The sequence below is a fragment of the Pituophis catenifer genome, unplaced genomic scaffold (assembly GCF_029215685.1).
Source record: "Pituophis catenifer annectens isolate HBS135680 unplaced genomic scaffold, rPitCat1.0.hap2 SCAF_3, whole genome shotgun sequence".
Classification (NCBI taxonomy): Eukaryota; Metazoa; Chordata; class Lepidosauria; order Squamata; family Colubridae; genus Pituophis; species Pituophis catenifer.
The window spans coordinates 47,276,887-47,301,978 of NW_027256883.1; the positions used below are offsets into that span (position 1 = coordinate 47,276,887).

The window sequence follows — 25,092 nt, forward strand, 5'->3', positions numbered from 1 at the left end:
TTTCCACAAGAAAGCTACTCTTTGGACATTTAGGAACATGAAGGATCTTCAGTGCATCAACAGAGAAACAACATAATAATGTTTCAGGGATACTAAGTTGACATCTTGTACATAAGTATGTGTGCTTTATATTTTTAGTTCTATGGCGAAGTTCCTGAAAACAGAGTGGATGTTATAGTAGCTAATTTAAGTGTGACAGATAAAGATCAGCCACACACACCTGCTTGGAATGCAGTATACAGAATGACAAGTGGCGATCCCTCAGGCCGGTTTACCATTCTTACTGATCCAAATAGCAATGACGGATTGGTAACTGTCGTGAAGGTATGTATTTGCCAAGTTAAGCATGAACAGATATAGCTCCTGTTGTTAAATGAGGAAAGCAAATTAAGGGTAGATTTCTATAAATACAAATATTTTGAAATGGTAGAATTTATCTGTTCAAAGCCTCAGTATATGCATTGTGGTATTAGTCTACAATGGTTTCGTTTAAAGAACCTAGCTAATTTGTTCAAAGGAATTTATTCCACAGTATATATCAAAATTACTGTAGAAGGTTCTGTGGAACTGATTTTAAAAATTGAAATACTAAATTGGTCTAAATTGTTTGATGTTTGATTTTCTTTGTTCTTTTCCAAATTGACTAAATAATATTTTCAAACTAAAAACAATTTTGACACTTCTGTACTCCTGTGAAATATATTTAATTAAATATTGTTACAATGGAACTTTGTCTGCTTTGAATGGGTAATTCAGAAAGGTAGTTTAAGATTGTTTCTGTCTAAAAGAAAGTGGCCAAATTGAACTATCTCAAATCCACATATTAAGAAATCTGGTATGTTTTGTGTTGCACATTTTTAAATTTGCAACAAATGGACTATATCAAGGACTTTAAAAAAAAACTTGACCACAAAACCTATTAATTAAAATTTACAAAAACTCTAATCTAAAAAATGGTTCTCTTCACTGATTCACCATTTTTGTTATACTTTAGAAAAATGGCTAAAGATAACCTTGTATTCAAGTGATTTTTTTAATTTAATTCAAGTCGGGTGGCTATTAAGAAATAACCACATAGCAAAACACATAGCTAAGAGCCAATTGTTGTCAATCAGCAATTAACATAACAATATCACAGGCTCTGACAACCCAACTCCTATACCTAGACACACAACCATGTCTTCATAGCTTTGCAAATGTCTTGCCTGATCAAGATCAATATAATCTAGGGGATAATGTTCCAAAGTGTAAGCACCACAAAGAAAAGACTCTTCCTGGGTTTTCACAGGATGAAATTTCTTAACCAACAGGACCAATAGTACGTCTCTCCTGCCAAATTTAATGGGAAAGGTAGAAGTGTTTGGGAACAGGCAAATATCCCAACTCAATGCTGTGATGGGCTTTCTGGTGACCACCAGCATTTTGAGTTGAACCCAGAAACATACCAGTAACCAATTCTGCTCCCATAAGAGATGTGTTACCATGAAGAATGCTTATAATTGCTCACAGCACTAAATTTTGAAACAGCTACAATTCCCAGAAGCTCTTCAGGAGCAACGGAATGTAGAACACATTGCAGTAATCCACTTGAGAGTTGACTAAGGCACAATTGTGTGCAGAGCCCTGGACTAGGAACAGATACAATATAATATGAAGTTATGCAAAAAAGCTGTCCACAGCTATCACCTGTTCTTGAAAAGAAGGACCTTCAAATTGTGCACTGCTTCGGCTTGAAATAGTGCAGCCCAATCTGGATTAAAAGATAGAAAGTGCCAAGAGCCAGAGCCATGTAGTCATGCTAGGGCCGAGTAGAAGCCTGTTCTTCCCCGTTCAAACTCCCACAGTCTCCACACACCAAGAAATACCTCCACTGCATCAGTTAATTGGTTTAGTGTGGAATTATAATGTGATATGTCTTATATATCATCCAACAGCTATAGATGTCATGGTACACTAGGGTTCCACACAACATAATTTGAAAAACCTGAATTAGATCACGATATTTAATTTATAAATGGCAGAATTCTGATTGAGAACAATAGATTTTAATCTATTTGTTGTTTTATGAGTCTGATTTGACTTGCAGTTGCTAAAATTAATTGCATTATGTGTAGCCAATTATGTTATTTAGGATCAAACTATATGTGCAAGCAGCAGATCAATTTGTTTTAAAATCTCCCCAATGAATATAAATCTGCAGGTACAAACATAATTTAAGAGAAATGTAGTGGCATAATATTGAGAATTGGATCAATTATCTCTGCAATATGAACTAAAAAAATATAATCTCTTTTTTCCTTTTCCCCCCTATTTGGGATCACTGCTATTACCAAGCTTGCAGTTGGAGTGAAAATGAAGTTTAAGAGATGGACTTCAAAGTAGTCTCATGATGCCTCATTATGTTTTTAAAATCATTATCATCATCAGTGCCAAACTTACATTTAAACAAATACCACATTTATGAAGATTGTTACATCACAAATATTCAGTACCTTACTGGGAAGTTTTCATGTTCATGACTTTAGTTTGCAATAATAGATCCAGCCCTGAAGCAGAAAAGCAGCATTCATACAGTATGCCACAACTATATTTGTAAGGTGATTCGGTTTATGAATATCCGATAATGATAGGGAAGAAATAATCCTTTGTGTTGTCATTCTTCATGGCATGCAACTGTTGCTCAATTCATGTTTATAGTTTGGTAAATTAAAAATGATAGATTTTCCAGAACGCTGCTACTACACTCCAGCATTGGGAAAATCCTCCTATCTGACAGCAACTGAGAGAACTTTTTTTACTTATCTACCCACTCTGTGCTCTATCCACGCCCCCTTTTGCACCCGAATCCCCAGTCTTTCTCTCAGTTGCTGACACACTGGGAGGATTTTCTCTGTGCTCTGAGTGTTGCGTTAGGCCTTTGGTTATTTTTGATTAGCCCCCTTTTTATTTTTCCCTTTTTTTGTTTTTCGGTTCAGTTTAGACTTCTGTCTTCTTTCTGGTGAGCCCCTCAGCTGCTTGTCGGTTTCGTGCCCAGGGAGCTGGGTCGTACCGGCTTTTGCGCTTTAGCGCCTGCTGCTGCCGGCTTCTGTCCCTGCGGGGCGGATCCGGTGAAGCCTTACTATTGCCAGAGAGGTCGGGGCTAAGGGAATAGCTCCCCGACTCTCGTGTGGAACGGCGAGCCGGGCCGGAGGACATTTCAGGCGCGGCTACCGGCTCGCTGAGTTTGGAGGCGTGATTTATCCAGCGACCGTCCCGTCAGGCTTCTGCGGGCGGCGCTGTGTTCTGACGGCGTGGATTGTCGGCCTCGGAGCTCCGGCCGTAAGTTTCAACTGGGGGGGGGGGTGTAGCGTGGCTGTCGGGGCTCGCTACCCTCCCGACGCGCCAAAACCGCTCCGATCTCCAGCCCTGGTTGGCGTCCGCGTCTGAGCGGCGCCAGGGGGGGGAAAAAAAGCGCTCCGCCATCCTACGAAGCTCGGGCGGGCCGCCATTTGTAACTACGCCACCAACTTGCGGCCGCCATTTTGAGTCATCAGGGCGGCCGCCATTTTGAATGCACCTCGTGGCAGCGCGGACCCTAGTTAAAGGGCCGCAGCCTTTACTCCGAGGTCTGGCAGCTGAGTCTCTGTCCCGGTCTGGGCATTGACTCGAAGGAAGAAAGAAGGGGGGAGGAGCATCACCAGTCTATCGCTCACCCCGTTTGCAGCCTTTTGTGCAAGGCTTGTCCTCTCTCCTGGGCAGAAACAGGGGGCCCTTGGATTCAGCGTGGCAGGAGGGCCAGCACTGTTTGTTGGGGCATAGTACATTGCCCAGAGCGGTAGCCAGACTATCAATTCTACAATCAATTAGCAATTAAGCAAAATTTCAATTAATTAATCAAACAAGCGGATATCTCTTAATTTTGTCTTCAAAGCAGCCAGTCATCCAATCAATCAATTAATTATTCAAATAAGCATATTTCCAATCAATTAATCAATTAATCAAGCAATCAATCACTGATTCATTATTTATTACTACAATTAATTTATAATTACTATTCAATTTGGGCATCCTCACCATGGCGGACTGCTCGTTCTCCTCAGACAGTGATCAGGAGGTTAGCCCTGTCAGATCTAAGTCCCGCAAGAAACAATCGGGCAAACGCTCTGCGTCTGGCGGTCACAAGTCCCGCCACTCTAAGACCTCCTCTGCCGCTGAGAAGGATGCTCTCAGGCGTCATAACGCCTTGGAAAAGAGATGTGAGAAGGCCAAGCAGGCGTCAGCTTCTTTGGTCCGTGGTGATGCGGGATCCGCCCACCAGACGGTTCCGGTTCCTGACCTTTCGGAGCGGAGAGCGGTCCAATCCGGTTCCTTGGCTTGGCAGAAGGGCGTGTCCCAGGCGATGCCTGATGTTTCCTCAGCGGGGTTGGAGGCATTTCCGCCCCCTCGAAGCCAACCTTCGGCCACTTTTACGCCTACAGCAGCGGGACTCAGAGAAGTGGGCAATCCTCCGCCTTCGTCCCAGTTCGACTTCCAGACGATGTTGTCAACAGCGTTGGCTTCTATTATGGCGGCCGGAGCGCAGACAGCGGCCCAGTCATCGGCGGCGGGAACTTCGGGCACGTTGGCCTCTTCTAGCTCTCGCAGGGCTCGTTCCCCCTCGCCTCGTGAGTCTGTTTCGTCTGAGGGCTCGGGCCATGACGAGGAGGGCCCCGATGAACTCGAATTCTCTGAGGATGAAGGTCTGTTACCTGACACTCCAGCCTTCACGGGCTTGTTTCGTCCCTCACTATTTAAGTCCCTCCTTCACAAGGCTCGTTTGACTACTAATCTGGGTTCGGTGGGAGCACAACCCCCGACTACCCCGTCTGAGACCGGTCCGCATGATGCCCTGTTTAAGCAAGTCAAGCAGGAGAAGGACTTTATTCCGTGCCCTCAACTGTTCGCGGATGTTCTGCAAGCGCCTTGGGCCCAACCAGGGTCGTCCACTGCACCAAACAATTTAGATAAGAAGCTGTTCTGTGCGGCGCCCGAACTTGAAGCCATGTTGGACGTGCCCACTGTGGATGCACCGGTGGCGTCTCTCACTTCGCATTCGATGGTCTCATCCGATCCGCTGGAGGGGCTCAAATCGGAGGACAGGCGCACCGAATTGGCCTTTCGTAGGTCTCACCAAGCCGTGGCCTGGACTGTTAGAACTGCCACGGCTACTTCATTCTTCAATAGGGCTTCTTTGATCTGGCTGCGCCAACTTCAGGAACGACTCCCTCCAGAGGATACCCGCTTGCGCCACGATATTAACAAAATTATTGCAGCCACAGAGTATTCGGCGGATGCTTCGTTGAACTCTGTCAAGTTTGCATCGCGGGCGTTAGCGACCTCTGTCACGTCTCGACGCCTTTTCTGGCTACGGCCGTGGAAAGCCGATGTGAAAACCAAGTGGAAGTTGGCGGCGGCCCCGTATAAAGCTCCGAACTTGTTTGGCACGGCATTGGAGCCGATTCTTGTGGAGGACAAAGACAAACGCAAAATTATGCCCTCGTCCTTTCGCAGACAGGACAGGCGTTACACCCCTTACACGCAACGTCAGCCATTTCGTTCCTACTCGGGGCAGGGAGGCCCCTCGACTTACCGGCAGTCGTTCCAGACTCCAGACCGCTTCTCCGACAGACAACGTTTCAGAGAGCGTGGCAGATCACAGTCCTCCTCCAAGCGCCCCTATCGTGGATCCACTTCTAGGCCCTTCAGAAGGGGCAAATGACTCACCGACTCCGGGACCAGTGGGAGGTCGTCTTCGGGCCTTTTGTCATCGGTGGGCCCGGTCCACTCCGGACGAGTGGGTGCGTCGTACTATTTCGGAGGGCCTCGCAATCGAGTTCATGGATCGGCCCCCACGACGGTTCGTCCGGTGCCCAGTTTCCCTGTCCACAGACTCTCGCAACCTGATGGTGGAAGAGATAGCGCACCTGCTGGAGATCCGTGCGATAGAACCGGTCCCGTTGGACCAGCGGGGAACCGGCTTCTATTCGATTCTATTTTTGGTTCCCAAAAGTTCGGGAGGAGTCAGAGGCATTCTCAACCTCAAGGAGTTGAATCGGGCGGTACGTTACCGTCGTTTCAAGATGCACTCCCTTCGGTCCATTCTGTCTTCTATTCGCCAAGGGGACCTGATGCAGTCGGTGGATTTGCGAGAAGCGTACCTGCATGTTCCAGTACTTCCTTCGCATCGACAGTTTCTGCGATTCGAGTATGCGGGCAGGCATTACCAGTACTGTGCGATGCCGTTCGGTCTTTCCTCGGCTCCCAGGACTTTCACCAAGCTGGTGGCGGTAGTGGCCGCTTCTCTCAGTACCGTTCCGGTGAGGGTGTTATGTTACCTGGACGACATTCTGATCCTGTCCTCGTCCAGGACACAAGCGGCGCAAGACAGAGACAGGGTGCTTTCGACGTTCCGAGAGCACGGTTTCTCCATCAACTTGGACAAGAGCCAGCTCGTCCCCACGACCGCGATCCTACACCTCGGGACCCTGATAGACTCAGAGAAGGGTCAGGTTTTCCTGTCTTCAGAGAGGGCGAAAAACATCAAATCGCTTGTGGGCCAAGTGCTAACCCGGAGGAGGGCTCCGCTATTGACGCTGTCACGTTTGTTGGGGAAGATGGTCTCGTGCTTCCGCGTTGTTCCGTGGGCACGCAGACATTCTCGTCCACTGCAATGGCTTCTTCTTCCATTCCAGAGAACAGGCAGTTCCAACTCCACAAGGACGGTGGTCGTGCCTCCGCGAGTCAGACTGTCACTGGGTTGGTGGAAGTCGTCGGCCATCCTGCAAGGTTGCAGTTTCCTGGAACTAGACCGGATCGTGATCACCACCGATGCCAGTCTCCATGGCTGGGGAGCCCACCTAGGTGCCCAGGTGGGCCAAGGACTATGGTCTCCAGAGGAACGTGCACTGAGCATCAACCTATTAGAACTTCGAGCTATTCGTCTCGCCCTTCTGCATTTCCAGTCGCTGATTTGGGGCCGTCATGTCCTGATTCTCACGGACAATACATCTGCCAAAGCGCACATAAACCGGGAAGGGGGGACGAAGTCACAGTCGCTGATGCTCGAGTCGACACGTCTGTTCAACTGGGCGGAGAGGAATCTGGAGTCCATCCTCGCAGACCACATTTCCGGGGAAGCCAACACACGAGCGGATTGGCTCAGCAGAGAAGTGATAGACCAGGCCGAATGGCAGCTGCTTCCCAGTCTATTTCAGGAGATTTGTCTTCGCTTCGGACGGCCTCTGGTAGACTTGTTCGCCAGTCCGACCAACGCCCAGCTTTCCCGGTTCATCACTCGTTATCCGTCTCCAGCGGCAGAAGACACGAACGCTCTGCGGTGTCGTTGGCCAGCGGGTCTGCTGTATGCCTTCCCGCCCGTCACACTGATTCAGCAGGTGGTTCGCAAGATGATTGCGGAGAGGGCAGAGATGTTACTGGTGGCTCCACATTGGCCCCGCAGGCCGTGGTTCGCGGATCTGGTGGAGTTTTCGGTGACGGAACCGTGGGTGATTCCTCCACATCGAATCGTGCTGTGTCAGGGGGCCATTCGTCATCCCGAGCCCCAGTGGCTGCAGTTGGCCGTCTGGCATTTGAGCGCGTCCTCCTGAAGAAAGGCCGTTTGCCGGATACGGTGATTGGTACGATTCAGTCGGCCCGTCGTCCATCCACGACGAGGATCTACGAAGCCACGTGGAGGGCCTTTTGCCGTTGGTGTGCGACTGCTCATGTGGATCCTACGTCTGCATCGGTTCAGGATGTTCTCATCTTTCTACAGGCGGGTTTGGAGCGGGGTTTGTCTCCCGCCACTCTCAGGCGCCAGGTGGCGGCCCTGGCCACTGTGCTGTCCTGTCCGCCGTACACTTCCTTGGCTCATCATCCGTGGGTGAAGGGGTTTCTTCATGGAGCTACGAACCTGAGACCGCCTACGGTTCACCGTTATCCCTCTTGGGATTTATCTTTAGTTTTGCAGGCTCTCACTTTGTCCCCGTTTGAGCCGCTGGGTTCCACTTCACTTAAGTTTCTATCGTTCAAAGTTGCCTTTCTCCTGGCGATCACGTCGGCTAGGCGCATTTCTGAGCTCGCTGCCTTATCCGTCAGGAAAGACTTGTGCATTTTTCATGCTAACACTGTGGTTCTGAGGATGGATCCTGCCTTTTTGCCCAAAGTTAATTCGTGGTTTCACCGGGCGCAGGAATTAGTGCTTCCGGATTTCTGCCCGTCGCCGAGTCATCATCGGGAGGTTCTTTGGCACACTCTGGATGTGCGCAGGGCGTTGAGACGTTACATGCGTAGGACGGCCGAGTTTCGGAAGACGGAGGCCCTATTTGTTTCGTTTCATCCTGCATCCATGGGTCAGAAAGTGTCGTCGACTACGATTGGTCGTTGGATTAAGGCCTGTATTGCTGCTGCTTATGAGAATCAGCGTCGTCCTGTTCCTGGGAACATTCTGCCTCATTCTACGCGGAGTGCGGCTACTTCAGCAGCCTGGGCTACCCAGGCTTCTGTGTTGGACATCTGTAGAGCGGCTACCTGGACTTCTTTGTCGCCTTTCATAAGACATTACCGGATTGATGCCTATGCCTCGGCTGAGGCGTCTTTTGGGCGACGAGTTTTGCAAGCAGTGGTGTCTGGGTCCTCTGAGTTGGATAGTGTTTTGCCCGTCCCTGGGAGTTAGACTTGGGTATGTCCCAATGCTGGAGTGTAGTAGCAGCGTTCTGGAAAATGGACATTGACTTACCTGAATGTCCTTTTTCGGAACGCTGCGTATACACTCCATTTCCCTCCCTTTCTTTGTATGTTGGCTTGTGGTGGTTTTGTGTTAATAAATTTTGTTGTAGTTTACCTGTGGTGTCTTCGTTCAAGACTGGGGATTCGGGTGCAAAAGGGGGCGTGGATAGAGCACAGAGTGGGTAGATAAGTAAAAAAAGTTCTCTCAGTTGCTGTCAGATAGGAGGATTTTCCCAATGCTGGAGTGTATACGCAGCGTTCCGAAAAAGGACATTCAGGTAAGTCAATGTCCATTTTATAGGTATTTCAATCGCTTTCAGTACATATACTAGACTTCATTTCCTTGCATGAAATATCCCCAAGCACTCAGTCAAAGTGAAATTAAACTATAGTTTCAGTATTGTAGAATGTCTCTTCATACTAGTATGAAGAGTAAGAGAATCACTTCATATTTCTAGATTATTTTGTTGTATATTTCCAAAAGTATAACATTTTCATAAGAAGTACATGATGATGTACTTTATATTCATGCGTAAGTGAACCACTCAAACTAAAAAGGTCTGAAATGGAAAACAAAACAGAAAAGCTAAAATTGAACTAAATCTCTGTAAAGAGGACGAAATGAAAGGCTCAAAAGTATAATCTATTTGAAGCAGCTCAGTTTGCTTCAAATTAAATTCTTTTAGACCTGTCATAATACAAGCAAGAAAAAAATGAAGGAAAAACTGGATAAATAAATGTGGAAAAATTCCCCAGAGAAGCACTAAGCCCTTATTAGCTCTAATACAGTGTAATGATTCCTGAAGGGGTTATATTTTATTTGGTAAGCAATCCCTCACTCCATGAAAACGGTATCTGAATTTGACAGCATAAACAGCTAAATGTGAAATATATTTGGGGTTCTTGAGCTCAGGATACTACTAATAGTAGTAATTACTACTACTAATTAGATTCTTCTTTTATCATTGTATGTTTTTAGCTTGTGTTCGGCATATAAATATGTGTTAAATAAATAAATAATAATCTTTAAAAAAAATTGATATACCGGTAGAAGTTGCCCTGACTACTATGAGTTATTGGAAATCATATGGAATAAAAAACTGCAGATATTAGAGAAGTTTTTGATTTTTTTCTTTTTTTTTATGCTACAAAAGTTCCAAATATCACACCCATCAGCAAAATTTCTAGGGGTCAAAACAAAAGATTAAGAACTATGCCTATGTAATCTGTTCACATTTCTTGTCAAAGGAATATACCCAACTTCTATTGCTGATTACGTAATGGTGATTACAGATCTTCAGAGCCATTTCTGCAGTTTCAGTTAACATATAAAATATGTGAGAATGGCTTCCATAGGAGATAGTTGAGGTAGGGGACAAGTAACAGAATATGCATTGTGATCTCACAATGAAACTGCCTCTTATTTAGTTGCTTAAGGGCAGAGCTTACATTGTAATGTTAGTTTTGATAAAGATTAGTGTGGACAAATCTAAAATTAATAATTTTTCCAGATCCATTTTGAGCTGCTCTTAATCAACGCATAATAATAACAGCAACTGTCCACAACCACCATGAAATTCAATATAATAGTTTGTTATTTATACCATATATGTATAATTAAAAAATGGCCCTCAAAATATCTAATATCAAATATGTTTCTTACTAAAACACTGAAATACAATATAAATAATTTTATAAGTGCAAAATAGCTAGCTAATTCAACCATAAACAAATTCAATTAACTTTAATCATATTAAAAAAACAGAATCACAAGGGGGCTGTTAAAAATTCAAAACACATTAAAATTGTCCCAAATTAGATAAAGTAGCATCCAACAAATATGTAATTTTCAAAATATACATTACAAACATCCTCATATGTATCTTCCAGCTGCCCTTTGAAAGGTGCTGACTACTTACAATACTTAAAAGTACAATAAAAAATAGCATCATATGGAATGAAGCAATATTTCTCAAACTAGAAAGAAATTCCAGAAGCTGTTGAAAATAACTGTAAATTAAAATAGATTAAGTTCATAGAAAAGGATATTAGAGGCTATTCTAGTCTTTGCATGTTGTTCCAATTAGCAAATTTCTATGGGTAGAGCCTTGTAGACCATAACAGAAAAGCCCGAGAGTAGCATGTTTAGGTTGTGAATATTCCCTGTTCAAGTTATGCATATGTTTTTATGGCACCTTAGAATGTATTACAGAGCCATACTGATTTGTAGAATGAAATACGTAAATTATTTTAAATTAATTAGACATTCCAGTAATCATCATAGTGGTGTCTCCATTTGTAATGGAATTTAGTGTGTAATGGACTTCTGTCCAAGCTAAAAGTTGTGAGCCCACCACTTACTACTTGTAAAGTCAGTTTTCAAACAGCCTGCACAGAGTTTCTGCTTAAAAGACAATTGAAATATTTATAGCCCACTTGTACTACATAAGACCCAATAGAACACTGAGGCAGTTTGAGTGTTTGTGCTGAGGGTCAAAAAGTTTCATACTGTTCAAAATAAAAATGAAATAGTCTGAGAAAACACTGAATTATTCTAAAGTGAATCAGATTAGTTTAGGTTTTGTTTGGTTTACTGATTGATTGGTTGATCAAGTCTTATCTAGCATAGTATAGTCATTAAAAATGTACACTACTAGAGATCTGTTTCATGCAAGGGAGTTTGGAAGAGCCAGTCATAACAGCTCTAAAGCAGGGGTGTCAAACTGACAGCCTGTTGGCCAGATGTGTCATGTGCAAGTCATGCCCACCCCAGCTCCGTGAATGGGAAAAAGTCACATGACGGCAATGTGATGCAGCGAGGGTGACTCCCCTGCTCTAGAGGATAAGAAGCAACTTCAAAAATGAGGAGGCTGTGTTTGTATAATAGTAATAACAAGGCTTTCACATATAGTTTGTTCCTTCCTGTTGCAAATCTTTAAGATTTTCAAGAGACTTTAAATAAGTATTTCTGTAATATTACAACTTCTCTTATATGTTGGTATATTGTACTTATTTTTTTTTTTGTGTGTAGCCTATGACTAAAATAACTTATATTGTATTTTGCTTTTGCCAGCCTATTGATTTTGAGAGCAATAGGAAATTTGTACTGACCGTAGCTGCAGAAAACCAAGTGTCTTTGGCAAAAGGAATACAGCATCCTCCTCAGTCCACAGCCACTGTATCGATTACAGTTATTGATGTGAATGAAAGCCCAACTTTTGTTCCAGTCACAAAGCTTATACGTCAGGAGGAAGGGATTCTTCCTGGGGCTGTTTTAACATCATTCACAGCTCAGGATCCAGATCGTTACATGCAACAGACTACTTTAAGGTAACCCATAACTGCCTTCACCCTTTGGTTATCTATAAATAAATGACTCCCTTCTTTGTTCCTTTGCAGATTGTTTAAAAAAGTGTTCTTCATCTAAATCTCTATGATTTACAGATACATTTTATGCATCTACACATGCAGTGTTCTAGAAGTTAAAATTGTCTGGTGCAAGCAAATAACTCCATGTCTACCACATTAACACAGCTTTGCCCAAATACTTTCAATTTTGTTTTTGACTGAAATAGTATTTTTATCCTCAAACTGATCATGCTTCTGGTTTATCCAAAAAAAAATATATATATATATATATCTACAATTCTTCCCAAATTCTACCTGGCTGGGTTTTGTACTGAGTGAGTTTCTGCAACTGTCGTTTTCTTATTCTCAAAACTCTTATTTCTCCTACAGCGTTCCTTCAGGGTAGCTTCATATCAGAGTTCCAGTCTGACATGGTCTGTTACCTTAAATTCACCGTCTTGCCTTTAGTCATTTAGACCCACATTTGCTGAGCTCTCTTGCCAGTTGATCTGGAGAACTGTGTGTAATATAAAAATAGCTTCCTTTCCTCACTTTTCATAGGGACAGTCATTCCCTTTCCTTCCGCCAATAATTTTGGCCTTCCATTTGAATTGAGAAATTGTCATTGTCCAACACTGGACTAGATCAGTTTTCCTAATGTAATGCAGCCTTTGAAAAAATTGTCCTGCCTGTCGTCACCAGATCCTCGTTCATTAGCCTGTTTCTCTGTCTTCCTATGCTACCTTGTAGCCTAGATTTTAGCTTCCTATCTGTACCAAGTATGTGATTTAAGTGTTTTTCATTGAATTGGTCTGGTTTAAATTTTAAGGACTTTCCAAATATTACTTGCAGACTAGAATCCCCAAAGAAAGTAAAAATTTTATTTCTTTTTAAATGATTCTTCCTTAGAATTGAATTAAGAATGATGAAGACATTCCACTTTTCAAGTAATTTAATGAGACTACCGCAAGTAATGCACTTTTTAATCATTGAGGCTTACTTTTCATCAGTGATATAATTTGAATTTTGAACGGTTATGTAATGTTTACATGATAATGCTTTTAAATACTATACAATTTTAAGTCATTGTGTATGTCTAGGGATATCAAAAAGTATTATGTAACTTTGGATAATATATAGCAAATATATAAATATGAAAATTTATTCAGTAATACAAATTATTTTGCTTATTGTATAAATATTTTCTCCTTCTGCAAAAAACAGACTTTGTTGGGTACAATTTGTTTTCTGTGTGGCCTTTCCTGCTGATGATTTGTTTGATCAAATGCATTTAATGTTAATATAATGCTTTATGTTAAATTTTTGCAGATATTCAAAACTTTCAGATCCAGCCAATTGGTTGAAGATTGATCCAATTAATGGTCAAATAACAACAACTAGTATTTTGGACAGAGAATCACCACATGTGAAAAATAATATGTATAATGCTACTTTCCTTGCCACCGACAGTGGTATGTGATTAATTTCAAAGGTCATTTGTATTTTTGAATGCCATGAATATCATCAGAAAAACAAGTATATGAAATACTGATATAAATACTGTGCTATAATCACAATAAAGTATAAGAGAGTATACCTATATCTCTGGGTATAGGTATTGTTATGGAGAAATTAGTACCTGAATCGGAGTTATTTACTACTCTGTGACATCAATACCAGAGGTGAGTTTCAGCAGGTTGTGACCAGTTCTGAAGAACTGGTAGTGGAAATTTTGAGAAGTTTGGAGAACTGGTAGTAAAAATTCTGCTATTCTATTCTCTCCTCCCAAGTCCTAGCTGATCGGGAGGAAATGTGGATTTTGCAGTAACCTTCCCCTGCCACGGCCACCATGCCACGCCCACCAAGCCATGCCACACCCACCAAGCCACACCCACAGAACCGGCAGTAAAAAAATTTGAAACCAGCCACTGATCAATACTATTAGTAATTGGAAAGTAAAGAGCTAAGGACCAGAATATCCTGGCACTGTCCATTGCCTGGATACCAAGGACTGCTGAGGTTGGATTTTTCCCATTAAAAAAAAAATATGACTAAGAGGAAATCCGCCCATTTCCATGTGTTTGCTAGGAAAGATGCTGTTGTTCCAGTCTTGAGTTCAGTTCAGTTCTTAGATTATGAACTTGAACATAAGCACTTAATTTTTTTTATTCATTGTAACTCGTTTACAAATGAGTTAAACAACCTAATTTACTCCTAACCTGCTCCCAAAACACTATTTTCATGTGTAAAGTCTTCCTATGGAACTTTTGATTTTTATTAATTATGTTCTTTGCCATTTTCTGTCTCCTGTCTCCTGTCTTTATATTATTTATCTAGGAGCATATGATTTCTGTTGTTAAGGTTATCAAATAACCATCATAATTTTATGCTTAACATCAAGGAGCTGTACTTTGAGAACCTCATTCGGTTTAGTTTTACCTCATTAGAATTTAGAGATACTAGAACATCTGGCAAACACCATGAGTCATTTTTGTATGTAAATTTTGGGTATAAAACAGAAAATATTCTTGACTAAGGAAATACTTTTAACTAAAAGTGAAGGATTCTTAAATACTGTATCATGCAACAGTGAGATTTCAAAGACTTGGAATCCTTAAAATGAACCGTACAGTGGTTGCTTTAGAAGGAGGTTTTCAAATTTCAAATTCAAATAAGATGGCTGCCATGGTTCTACAAAGTTTTCTCCTTTGTATATGCATGATACATTGCGTGCCCATTCCAAAATGATACACTAAAGCTTTGAATTCAGTGGTGTGATAGCCATGAGTTTTCATATAAATTGTAGACCCCGCGAATTCTAATGCTTTACTTTTTAGACATTTCTACCCAAAATTACCAATTTCTGCATTCTGCTCTTGACACCTATAAAACTTGCTCATTCTAAATGAAACAAAACGTCTTGGTTCTTGAAACAGTTTACAATTACCGTATTTTTCGGAGTATAAGACGCACCGGAGTATAAGACACACCTTAGTTTTTGGGGAGGAAAATAAGAAAAAACCTGATTGGTGGGTGGATCGGCCTCCCGGAATACCCCCAATCAGCTGTTTCCAGAGGTGAATTTTAACAACAGGTTCCTTGGTTGTGAGCTCTCTGCCTTGCTTTTTTTTCTGCCTCTGAAAGCCTCCAAAACAGAGCTTCAGAAAAAAAGGCTTTATTTCTGAAGCTTCTTTCAGAGGCTTTTTTTCTGAAGCTTCTTTCAGAAGGACTATCTGTACTCTGTTCAATCTCCTTTCTTTGGTATTGGTATGTAGATTAACCTCTTCCGATCTGTTGGTTATTGTATCATTCTCCAGATTTGTTAACATAGTTTGGTTAGAACCTTTACTGATTCTTCTTTTGTTGCTTGCCATATTATTTTAGATAAAAGCCTTTCTGAGACTTTTTTTCTGAAGCTTCTTTCAGAGGCTTCTTTTAGCCTCTAAATCTCCATTTGAGAGGCTAGGTGGGGCTTCATTCAGAGTATAAAATGCACCCAGATTATCACCCTCTTTTTTGGGAGAAAAAGGTGCGTCTTACACTCCAAAAAGTACGGTAAGTAATAAATCTATATAATTCTATTAGAAACCCAACCATACGTTTTTCTGTATCTGCTTTGATACAGGTTTTTAATATAGCAATATCAGATATACCAAATAAAATTTTAAACTATAAAATGAAGCCATTCTAAAATTTCATAGCATATGACAACCTAATGAAATATATACCAGTATCATTCCTATTTGTTTCCATTTTGTAGTCAAAATACTGCTACGTTGATGCTATTTTAAGGAATGTGGTGATTTACTGTACAACTTGCATTATAATCAGCTCTGATGCATAGATTCCAACCTCATTCAGGCAATGTCACTAAGTTGGCACAGAAAAAAAAAACAATGTCTTTACTCTGGAAATCCACATAAGCGTCATAAAGTCAATTCAGTATGAAGATACTATTCCACCTTGAGTCTGAATTGGAAGTTTTTTTCCTACCCAATGCAACATTTTTCCATTGAAGCAAAAACTGCTGCAAAAATTTTCTTAGCCTCAGTTTCAGCTGCATTTTTATGTTCAGAAAAGAACACTTTGTAGTCAGAAAAAGATGTTATTTAGTTTGTACGTTTTTCTGTTAGTATGTTTGTTTCTTGTAGTATGTTCAGTAAGAATAATAATCCCTTTTTAATAGAAAGGATGCTTATTTTATTTTGTGTTTGTGTTCTTAAAGGAATCCCATTAATGAGTGGGACTGGTACACTTCAGATCTATCTGCTTGACATCAATGATAATGCTCCCCGAGTGGATCCTCAAGAAGCTACAACATGTGAAACACTACAACCCAACGCAACAAATATCACAGCAATAGATGACGATATTGATCCAAATGCTGGACCATTTGCATTTGAGTTGCCAAATTCTCCTCCCAGTGTTAAGAAAAATTGGACTATTGTTCGTATTAGTGGTAATATACATTCCTTTTTATACCAAATTTTGTGTTTGTTTTGTAATAGTAGTCCCTATTAATTTTTGTTTATAATATCTTAAAGTGATTATAAGAATATAATATTCAGTTGAATTAAATGCAATACTAGGGGACTCAGCTTTCCTAGTCTTGGGATTTTTCTATTGCAGAAATATGTTCATGGGATTAGATGATCTGATTCTAAGACCTGGAATCAGCTCCTCATAGGTCTTTATAAGCTTTAGAAGAAAATTCAAACAAACTTTTCACGTTTGATGGAAAGTCACCAATAAATAACTTAGCTATTTCAGAAAGAGATTCTAAAGCAGATGTTTTCTGGTTACTTCAATTACTACAACAAACCGTATTTATCTAGGTTTCTTTTCTTTTTTCAGGTGACCGTGCCCAATTGGCTTTAAAGATCAGGTTCCTGGAGGCTGGAATATATGATGTTCCAATAATAATAACAGATTCTGGAAATCCTCCCAAGTCTAGCACTTCTATTCTGAAGGTGAAAGTTTGTCAGTGTGATTTAAATGGAGACTGTACAGATGCTGACAGGATTGTTGGTGCAGGACTAGGCACGGGTGCCATCATTGCAATTCTTCTCTGCATCATCATATTACTTGGTAAATCTTTTAACTATTTTAGCAATGATTGGGTATGTTATTACATGTGCTAAAAATTACAAAGATTGGTTTGCCATTGTGTATATTCTTTATACATAGATGGGACATTAACCATTAATTTGAGAATATATAATAATAGTCAATGATATTGTTAAAAGTTGTGGTTTCTTTCTTATGGACATATTCTGAAATATCTTTGAAATTTTAGATTTGTGTGTAAATGTTATTTTTCTCACTTCTATGGTTGATAAACTCAGGTCCCCTACCAGTGGCCTGGTAATTTGTGGGTTCTTCTAGACCAGGGGTGGGTAATTGTGGCTCTTTTGCAACTTGTGGAGGTCAACTCCCAGAATTCCTGAGACAGCTGTCTCAGGAATTCTGGGAGCTGACATCCACAGGTTGTAAAAGAGCCACAATTGCCCACCCCTGTTCTAGACAAAGAGTTCCAATGTTGTTCCTGGGATCTGTTGGACCCACTCTTCCAGCTTCCACTCCAGTGGAAGAGTGGTTCCACTCTTCCACTGGAACCACTTAGGCCTTTACTTTCCAGATCCTCTATAATTTCTCCTTCAGGCCCAGTTCTTCATACTTTTCATATATACTTCTTCCTGACATGACTGTCACTTGGCACCACTACATTTATCATCATTGTGTCTTCTGGTCTTTGTTAGCTACCATGTTGTGCTGTTCAGTGTATACTATTATTACCTGTATCTTACTGCCTACCAGTATGTAGTGGACTGTCTCAGGCCTCTCTGCAGTCTGCACCTTAGGTTTTGTCTAGTCTGGTAAAAGCCCTGATTCTATGGGACTTGGGCTTAGTATCAGTTCTTGTGCTACTGTGATCAATTCCTCAGTGCTGTCTTTTTGTTCATTGCTTTTCAGCCACTGATAGGATTTCTAATGTCAACCAGCAAGCTATCTGTCAGTGATACATCCCATGTAGGATCTTGTCTTGCCATGGGTTGATCTTCCTTCCATGTTTTCTGTTGCCCCAGGCATTCTCTCAGCAGTTCCATCTTTTGGTGCCATCTCATGTGTGTGTGGGTGGGTGTGTGCATGTACACACATGCATGTATGGGGGAGAGAGAATGGAGAGAGAGAGAGAGAGGTGTTTAAAGGTTGTATACTAAGGACAGTAAAAGTAACCCAGTAAAACAACAGCAGCAAACTTACATCATGCATTATAAATGCTTAGCAATTATCACATGCTTTTTTTCTTCCATTTTTAAGTATAAAAGTCATGCTAAAATAACAATGGTAAACAGCTAGCTTTTGAGCTGTAAGTTTCAGACAAGATAAAGAGACATAGTCTTTGTTACAAACTGAGCTCCAGAAGTGGTTTGGCATTCTGTAGTGTTTCATCCTAATCCTCCCTACCTGCCATTGTTGTTCTGTTTTATACTTCATTACATAAAGAAATTAGAAAGCTAGTGTGTGACTGACCTCAATTTTATGTAATATGTGTTATGGATGTGTTAAGCATTCATGACACACAAGTCAGAACACACCTTCTCAAGCACTAAAACTGGCATGTCTTTTCAAGGCTTGCGTGAGAGCTTCAGAAAGTACTCTGACTGCCTCTGGGTGCCTATGTATGTACATTTCGCTCTTTCAAGTGCACTCATTTATCGAATTATAATTTACTGTAGTTTACAGCTCTGAGAATAGCAGTTACCAAAACATTGAACCTATGCAAAGTGCCCTGCTTCCACCAGAAACAAGCCTCCTCCTCTTGACACTGAGAAAGCAGAAGGAAACGCACTAGACTTTGTTCCATAGGTCACTTAAATATAACTCGCTCATTTGAAAGCATAATCCTCGCTGAAATTCTTGTGCTGAAACCCTAACTTTCCTTCTAAAAAATTCTAGTAGTCCGAGTTTTTAGATTCTCATTCCTTAGATTAATTGTTTCATATCTACATTGTAAACAGAGAAATCTACAGCAACTGGTTGATTATATTGTATATCTGCTGTTGTTCTTCATTTATTTAGTTTATGGCTGCTATGGCTCCTGAACTGATTCGATATATGTTGTTGTTAGTTGCGAAGTCATGTCTGACCCATCGCAACCCCAAAGACAACATTTCTCCAGGCCTTCCTGTCCTCTACCATCCTCTGGAGTCCATGAAGCTCACACTTACTGCTTCAGTGACTCCATCCAGCCACCTCATGCTCTGTCGTCCCCTTCTTTTTTTTTTTTTTTTTAATTGCAAAAGTTTTACAATTACATTTTCACCCCTTTTTTTTCACCCCCCCACCTCCCTCCCCAAACCCTCCCTAACCCTCCCTAACCCTCCCCCCCCCAGACTTCCCTATTATGTACTCATAACTAGTAACACTGATATATAAGCTTGAACCCATCCCTCCCCCTGTATAATTTTTCCTCTTTGTCTCTTTACATTAAAATATTTCTAATACATTATTTCAAATAAAAGCTATTTGATACTTTCTAGTTTGGTATTTGTTCTGAACATATTCTATCCACCTTTTCCATTCCCATTCATAAGTCTCTTGTGAACAGTCTTTTAAATATGCTGAAATCTTCGCCATCTCTGCAAAACTAGCCATCTTCAAAGTCCATTCCTCGATAGTGGGTAAAGCTTCATTCTTCCAGTATTTACCTATCAACAATCTTGCTGCTGTTATCATATACAATATCAGTTTTATCTCACCCCGTGTAAAACCCTTAACTATACCCAATAAAAACAACTGTGGAGAAAATTGAATTTTTTTCCTCAAAACATTCTGCATGACCCACCAAATTTTTATCCAAAAAGCCTTAACTTTCCTGCAGGTCCACCAAACATGATAATACGTAGCATCTAAACATTCACATCTCCAACATTTTGGCTGAACATTAGGGTACATACATGACAACTTTTTAGGATCTAAATGCCATCTATAAAACATTTTATAAAAATTTTCTCTCAGGTTTTGCGACTGTGTAAATTTAACATTCTGAACCCAAATTTTTTCCCAAGTTTCCAACATCACTGGTTCTTCAAAATTCTGTGCCCACTTAATCATACAATCTTTAACTAATTCCGTTTCTGAATCTCTTTCTAACAATACATTATAAAGCCTTTTAATATGCATTGGACCTTTCTCTCTTATATGTCTAACCAATTCTTCCTCATGCAACATAATACCAGTTTTTTGATCCTCTTTCCATCTCAATTGCAATTGATTATATTGTAGCCAGGTTAAATTAATCCCTTCAGCCAACAGTGTCTGTAATGTCTTCAGCTGCCATCTGCCCGCATCTGTAAAAAGAACCTCTTTATATGAAAACCCCCCGAGTGACATTATATTTGTATTCCACAAAGTATGACCAAGATCCAGCCATAGCGGTATTTTATAATCCCATTTGAATCGGTGCTTCTTCCAAACTCTCATCAAAGAGTCTCTAAGTATATGACTTTTAAATACTTTATCTACTTTGTCGTCATAAAATAAATAAGCATGCCATCCAAATTCAAGATCAAAACTTTCTGCATTCAATATTCCAGTCTTTTTACTTCCAAACCAATCACTTGTTAAAGTTAAAGCTGCTGCATCATAATATAACTGTAGGTTTGGGAGTTTAAGACCTCCTCTTTCTGGAACATCTTGCATAATTTTCAATTTCACTCTCGGCTTCTTCTCGTTCCAGACAAACTTATTCACACCAGACTGCCAAACTTTCAGTTGTTTATCACTTTTAAGCACCGGAATCATTTGAAACAAAAACAAAAATCTTGGCAAAATGTTCATCTTAACTGCTGCTATTCTTCCAAGTAAAGACAGTTGCAGCTTTTTCCAAATCTCCATGTCTTTCTGAACCTCTCGCCACAACACCTCATAATTATTTTGAAACAATTTCATGTTTGATTCTGCAACCTGAACTCCAAGATATTTTACCTTAGGTACAATTTCAAAACCTGCCCTCCTTTCAAGCTCATGTTTACGATCTTGTGTCATATTTTTAACTATCATTTTAGTCTTTTTTGAATTCAGTCTAAAACCTGAAACTCTACCATAGTCTTGTATAATGTCCTTCATCAGGATTGTTGATTCCATTGGTTGTGATAGGGTAACAACCAGATCATCTGCAAATGCCTTTATTCTATAATCCTCTTGCCTTATCATTATGCCTTTCAAAATTTTAGAGTCCCGTATTGTGTTTAGCAAGACTTCCAATGTTAAAATGAATAAAAGTGGGGACAACGGACATCCCTGTCTTGTTCCTTTTTCAATTTTAAACTCTGTCGTCAGACTTCCATTAATAATAATCTGTGCCTTTTGCTCTTGATAAATTGCTGAAATCGCCTGTATAAATTGGTCCCCAAAGTCCATCTTTTTTAAAGTCTTTAGTAGAAAATTCCAATCCACTCTATCAAAGGCCTTCTCTGCATCCAAAAAAACCAGCACTGCAGGAATCTGTTTATTCTTATCAAGATATTCCAATAAATCTATTACTTGCCTTACATTGTCCTTCATATATCTGCCCTCAATAAATCCCGCTTGATCCTCATGAATCACCTTTTGGATTACTGGCATCAACCTGTTGGCTAATACTTTCGCATAGATTTTATAGTCTGTATTCAAAAGGGATATTGGTCTATAATTCTCTGGTTTTTTAGGACCAACTTGTTCTTTTGGTATCAAAGATATATAAGCAGTTGTCCATGATGGGGGTATTTTACCCCCTTGTTGAATATTGCAAAATAAATCTCTAAGTTGTCCCACCATTTCAGCTTGTAAAGTTTTGTAATACACTGCGGTCAAACCATCCGTGCCAGGAGCTTTGGCTGTTTTTAACTGTTTAATTGCTGCTATTATCTCCTCCTCTGTTATAGGATAATTCATTCTTTCCTTTTGTTGATCAGTAATTTTTGTAACTCTCTTATCATTTAAATATTTTTCCATAAGTCCATTCTGCACCTCCTCTTTGGCATATAGTTTGGTATAATAGTCCACAAAAGCTTCTTTAATTAATTTTTGTTGAAAAATTTCTTTCCCTCCAATATCAATACTATCAATAGTCCGTATACTTTGTTTTTTCCTCAATGTGTAAGCCAACCATCTGCCCGGTTTGTTAGCGTTGCAAAATGTATTATGCTTCGCATATTGTAAATTTGTTGCAACTTGTTCCGCCATAAGCATTTGAAATTGGTCTTTCAGAAGTTTTATAGCATTTCGTATTCTTTCATCTGTTGGATTTTTAATAAATAACTGTTCTTTATTCTTTATTTCCGTTTCCAATTCAGATCTTTTCTTTTGTCGGAACAGTCTATGTTTAGAGTTCATGTAGATAAGTACCCCTCTCATATAAGCTTTACTTGCGTCCCAAACAATTTCAATTGGGGTACCTTTATTCAAATTTATTTCAAAAAATTCTTTCAAATGCTTTTTAAGTTCTATTATATTTTTTTCATATCTAAACAAGTTCTCATTTAATCTCCAAGAGCGTCTCTCAACCTTATCCATCTCAATTTCTATCCATACAGGGCTATGGTCAGTCAAAGTTCTTGGAAAAATCTTTGTTCTTTTTGTCTTAACAAGTAGATCATTTGACAACAGGATAAAATCAATCCTAGAAAAAGATCTATGTCTATCAGAAAAGAAAGTGTAATCCAATTCTTTTGGGTTATGTATTCTCCAAACATCTTTTAGTTCCATATCTTCTTTCATATCAAAAAAAGTCTGTGGTAGTCTAATTCTAGACTTTGCCAAACTCTTTTTATCTAGTTTAGAATCAATTACTCCGTTCCAGTCTCCCATAATTAAAATAGATCTATAGTCCCATTGCAATATTTTAGTATATAACATCTTGTAAAAATAGTCCTGTTGTTGATTGGGAGCATAAATTCCAATCAAAAGAATTTGGCCTTTTACTGTAAACAGTTCAATTGCTACAAACCTACCATCTTGATCTACTTCTATAACTTTAGCTGTTAACTTTTTATTTACATAAATAACCACACCATTCTTTTTCTGCGAAGTTGAAGATATAAAATGTGCTCCTAGTTTTGAGTTTATCAAATATTTTTGATCTTGAGTTGTGATATGCGTTTCTTGTAAACATATTATATCATTATTAAATTGTTTCAAATATGTAAATATTTTCTTCCTTTTCTGTGCTGAATTCAACCCATTGACATTCCAAGATAAACACTTAAAGGTCATCAGCCTCTTTCTGGAGCACAGAGCAAAATACTTGAAGATCATCCGAAAGCTTCGATCTCGCTCCTCCCATAGCTCCACTCTCTTGTACAGTACTCTTAACTGCCTTCTTGTCTTGTCTTTCCTGTTGTTGTTGTTGCTTTTGTTTAAGTAGCTTAGATTGAGCTCTGGTTATACGTTGATCTTTAACTTCAGTCAACTGAATCAAGTCCAAAATTGGAGAAGAATCAAACAAGGGCTCACTCAGAAAACCTCCTTCTGCACCTTGCACTACTTCTGATTCCTGCTTGGACTGTTCTTGCAATTGCCTCTCTTCACTCTCTTTAATCTCCAAAACTGTAGATGTACGTGGAGATGGTGTTCTTTCCTTAAGAATAGTAGTGTAAAAGTGTTGTGCCTTCTCCACGGTATTCAACCGATATCCTTCTCCCTTATATCTGAAAATTATCCCAGCTGGTGCGTCCCACCGGAAGGGTATCTGTAGATTTTTCAATTCCTTAACAAGAAAACCAAATTCTTTTCTGGCTTTCAACATTTTAGGAGGTAATTCTTTAAAAATTTCAAGTCGTGAACCCCCCACTTGTACAGAAGTATGAAAAGATTTTTGCAGGATATCATTTCTAATTTCTCTCTCTGTAAAGTATATGACCACATCTCTAGGCAGTTGTCTTTGTCTGGCCACCCAAGAGTTCACTCTGTAGATTTTATCTATTTTGTGAAATACCACATCAGGATTAACTTGTAGAATCTTGGCCAAGGCTTCAGAACAAACTTGTCTCAAATCCTGTCTCTCCCCCTCTCGAATTCCCCGAAGCCGTATGGCGAATTCCATCGCCCAGAATTGTATCATAACAATCTCATCTTCAATTCTCTGCATTTTATTGTCAACTTCATCAATTTTATAATCATTGTCTTTCATCTTGACATTAACTTCTGATTTAAATTCTTCAACTTTAAAATCAACTTTCCCAATAAATTCTGCCAGGCCAGACGCCACTTCTGATATTTTTTTGGTCACCTTATTTTGATTCTGTTTCACCATATCTTTAACTTCATTAATTTCCTGCATAAATTCCTGATGTGATTTTTGAAGTTTGTCATCTATCTCCTGTTGAGACTTTAAAAATTTATCATCCAGAGTTTTAGAAATAAATTGTTTTAAATCTCCCACATCAAATTCTTTTTTCTGGGTCTGTAACTGCTGTGCAGAGGGAAGCTGCGTTTCTTGTTTATGTGTGGGGGATCCCCCCCCCTGCTGCCTTCCCTTCCTGCTTCTTTGTAGCCATCCTGCCACGTAATCTGGATTTTCTAAAAAGGGAAGTTCCTTTTCCTTTCCCTCCTGCACAAAGACTTCTAAAAAAATCCCCCAGATTTAATCAATTAAAAGCTAAAGTAGAACAAAGTCCAATATTAGAAAGGGAGAAATTTTCCACTTGCTTCTCTTATAGCAAACAAGGCAACTTTGCAACAACTTGGAAACTTGTAACACAAAATAACTTCACCAATCCACACTCATTGGCTCGTTAACTTTAAGGCTAAGCGCCATGTTTTTTCTTCAAAGCACTTTCACTCACTCAAATTTGTCTCAGTTTGAAAAATCAACAAAGCGCTGATACTTGCGTTTCCAAATTTCAGGGTTCAGATAGGTTCGCTGTTTGTTAAAGCTGATTCTTTTCAAATTACGTTTCCTGCAGCCGGCTTGTTTTGCAAAAGCAAAATCGTCCCACGTCGCCCGGAGTTTCC

At 40.1% G+C, this 25,092-nt stretch overlaps 1 protein-coding gene across 3 annotated transcripts in view; it reads left to right on the plus strand.

The window, feature by feature from the left end:
- Positions 1–25,092, plus strand: part of CDH2 (cadherin 2) — a 158,482-nt gene that overhangs the window by 120,281 nt on the left and 13,109 nt on the right. For all 3 annotated transcript variants that reach the window (XM_070940566.1, XM_070940567.1, XM_070940568.1), the window contains exons 9-13: positions 139–324; positions 11,819–12,075; positions 13,423–13,565; positions 16,319–16,552; positions 16,948–17,181. In XM_070940566.1, the coding sequence (XP_070796667.1) occupies positions 139–324; positions 11,819–12,075; positions 13,423–13,565; positions 16,319–16,552; positions 16,948–17,181 (1,054 nt within the window). The remainder of the gene's footprint in view (positions 1–138; positions 325–11,818; positions 12,076–13,422; positions 13,566–16,318; positions 16,553–16,947; positions 17,182–25,092) is intronic.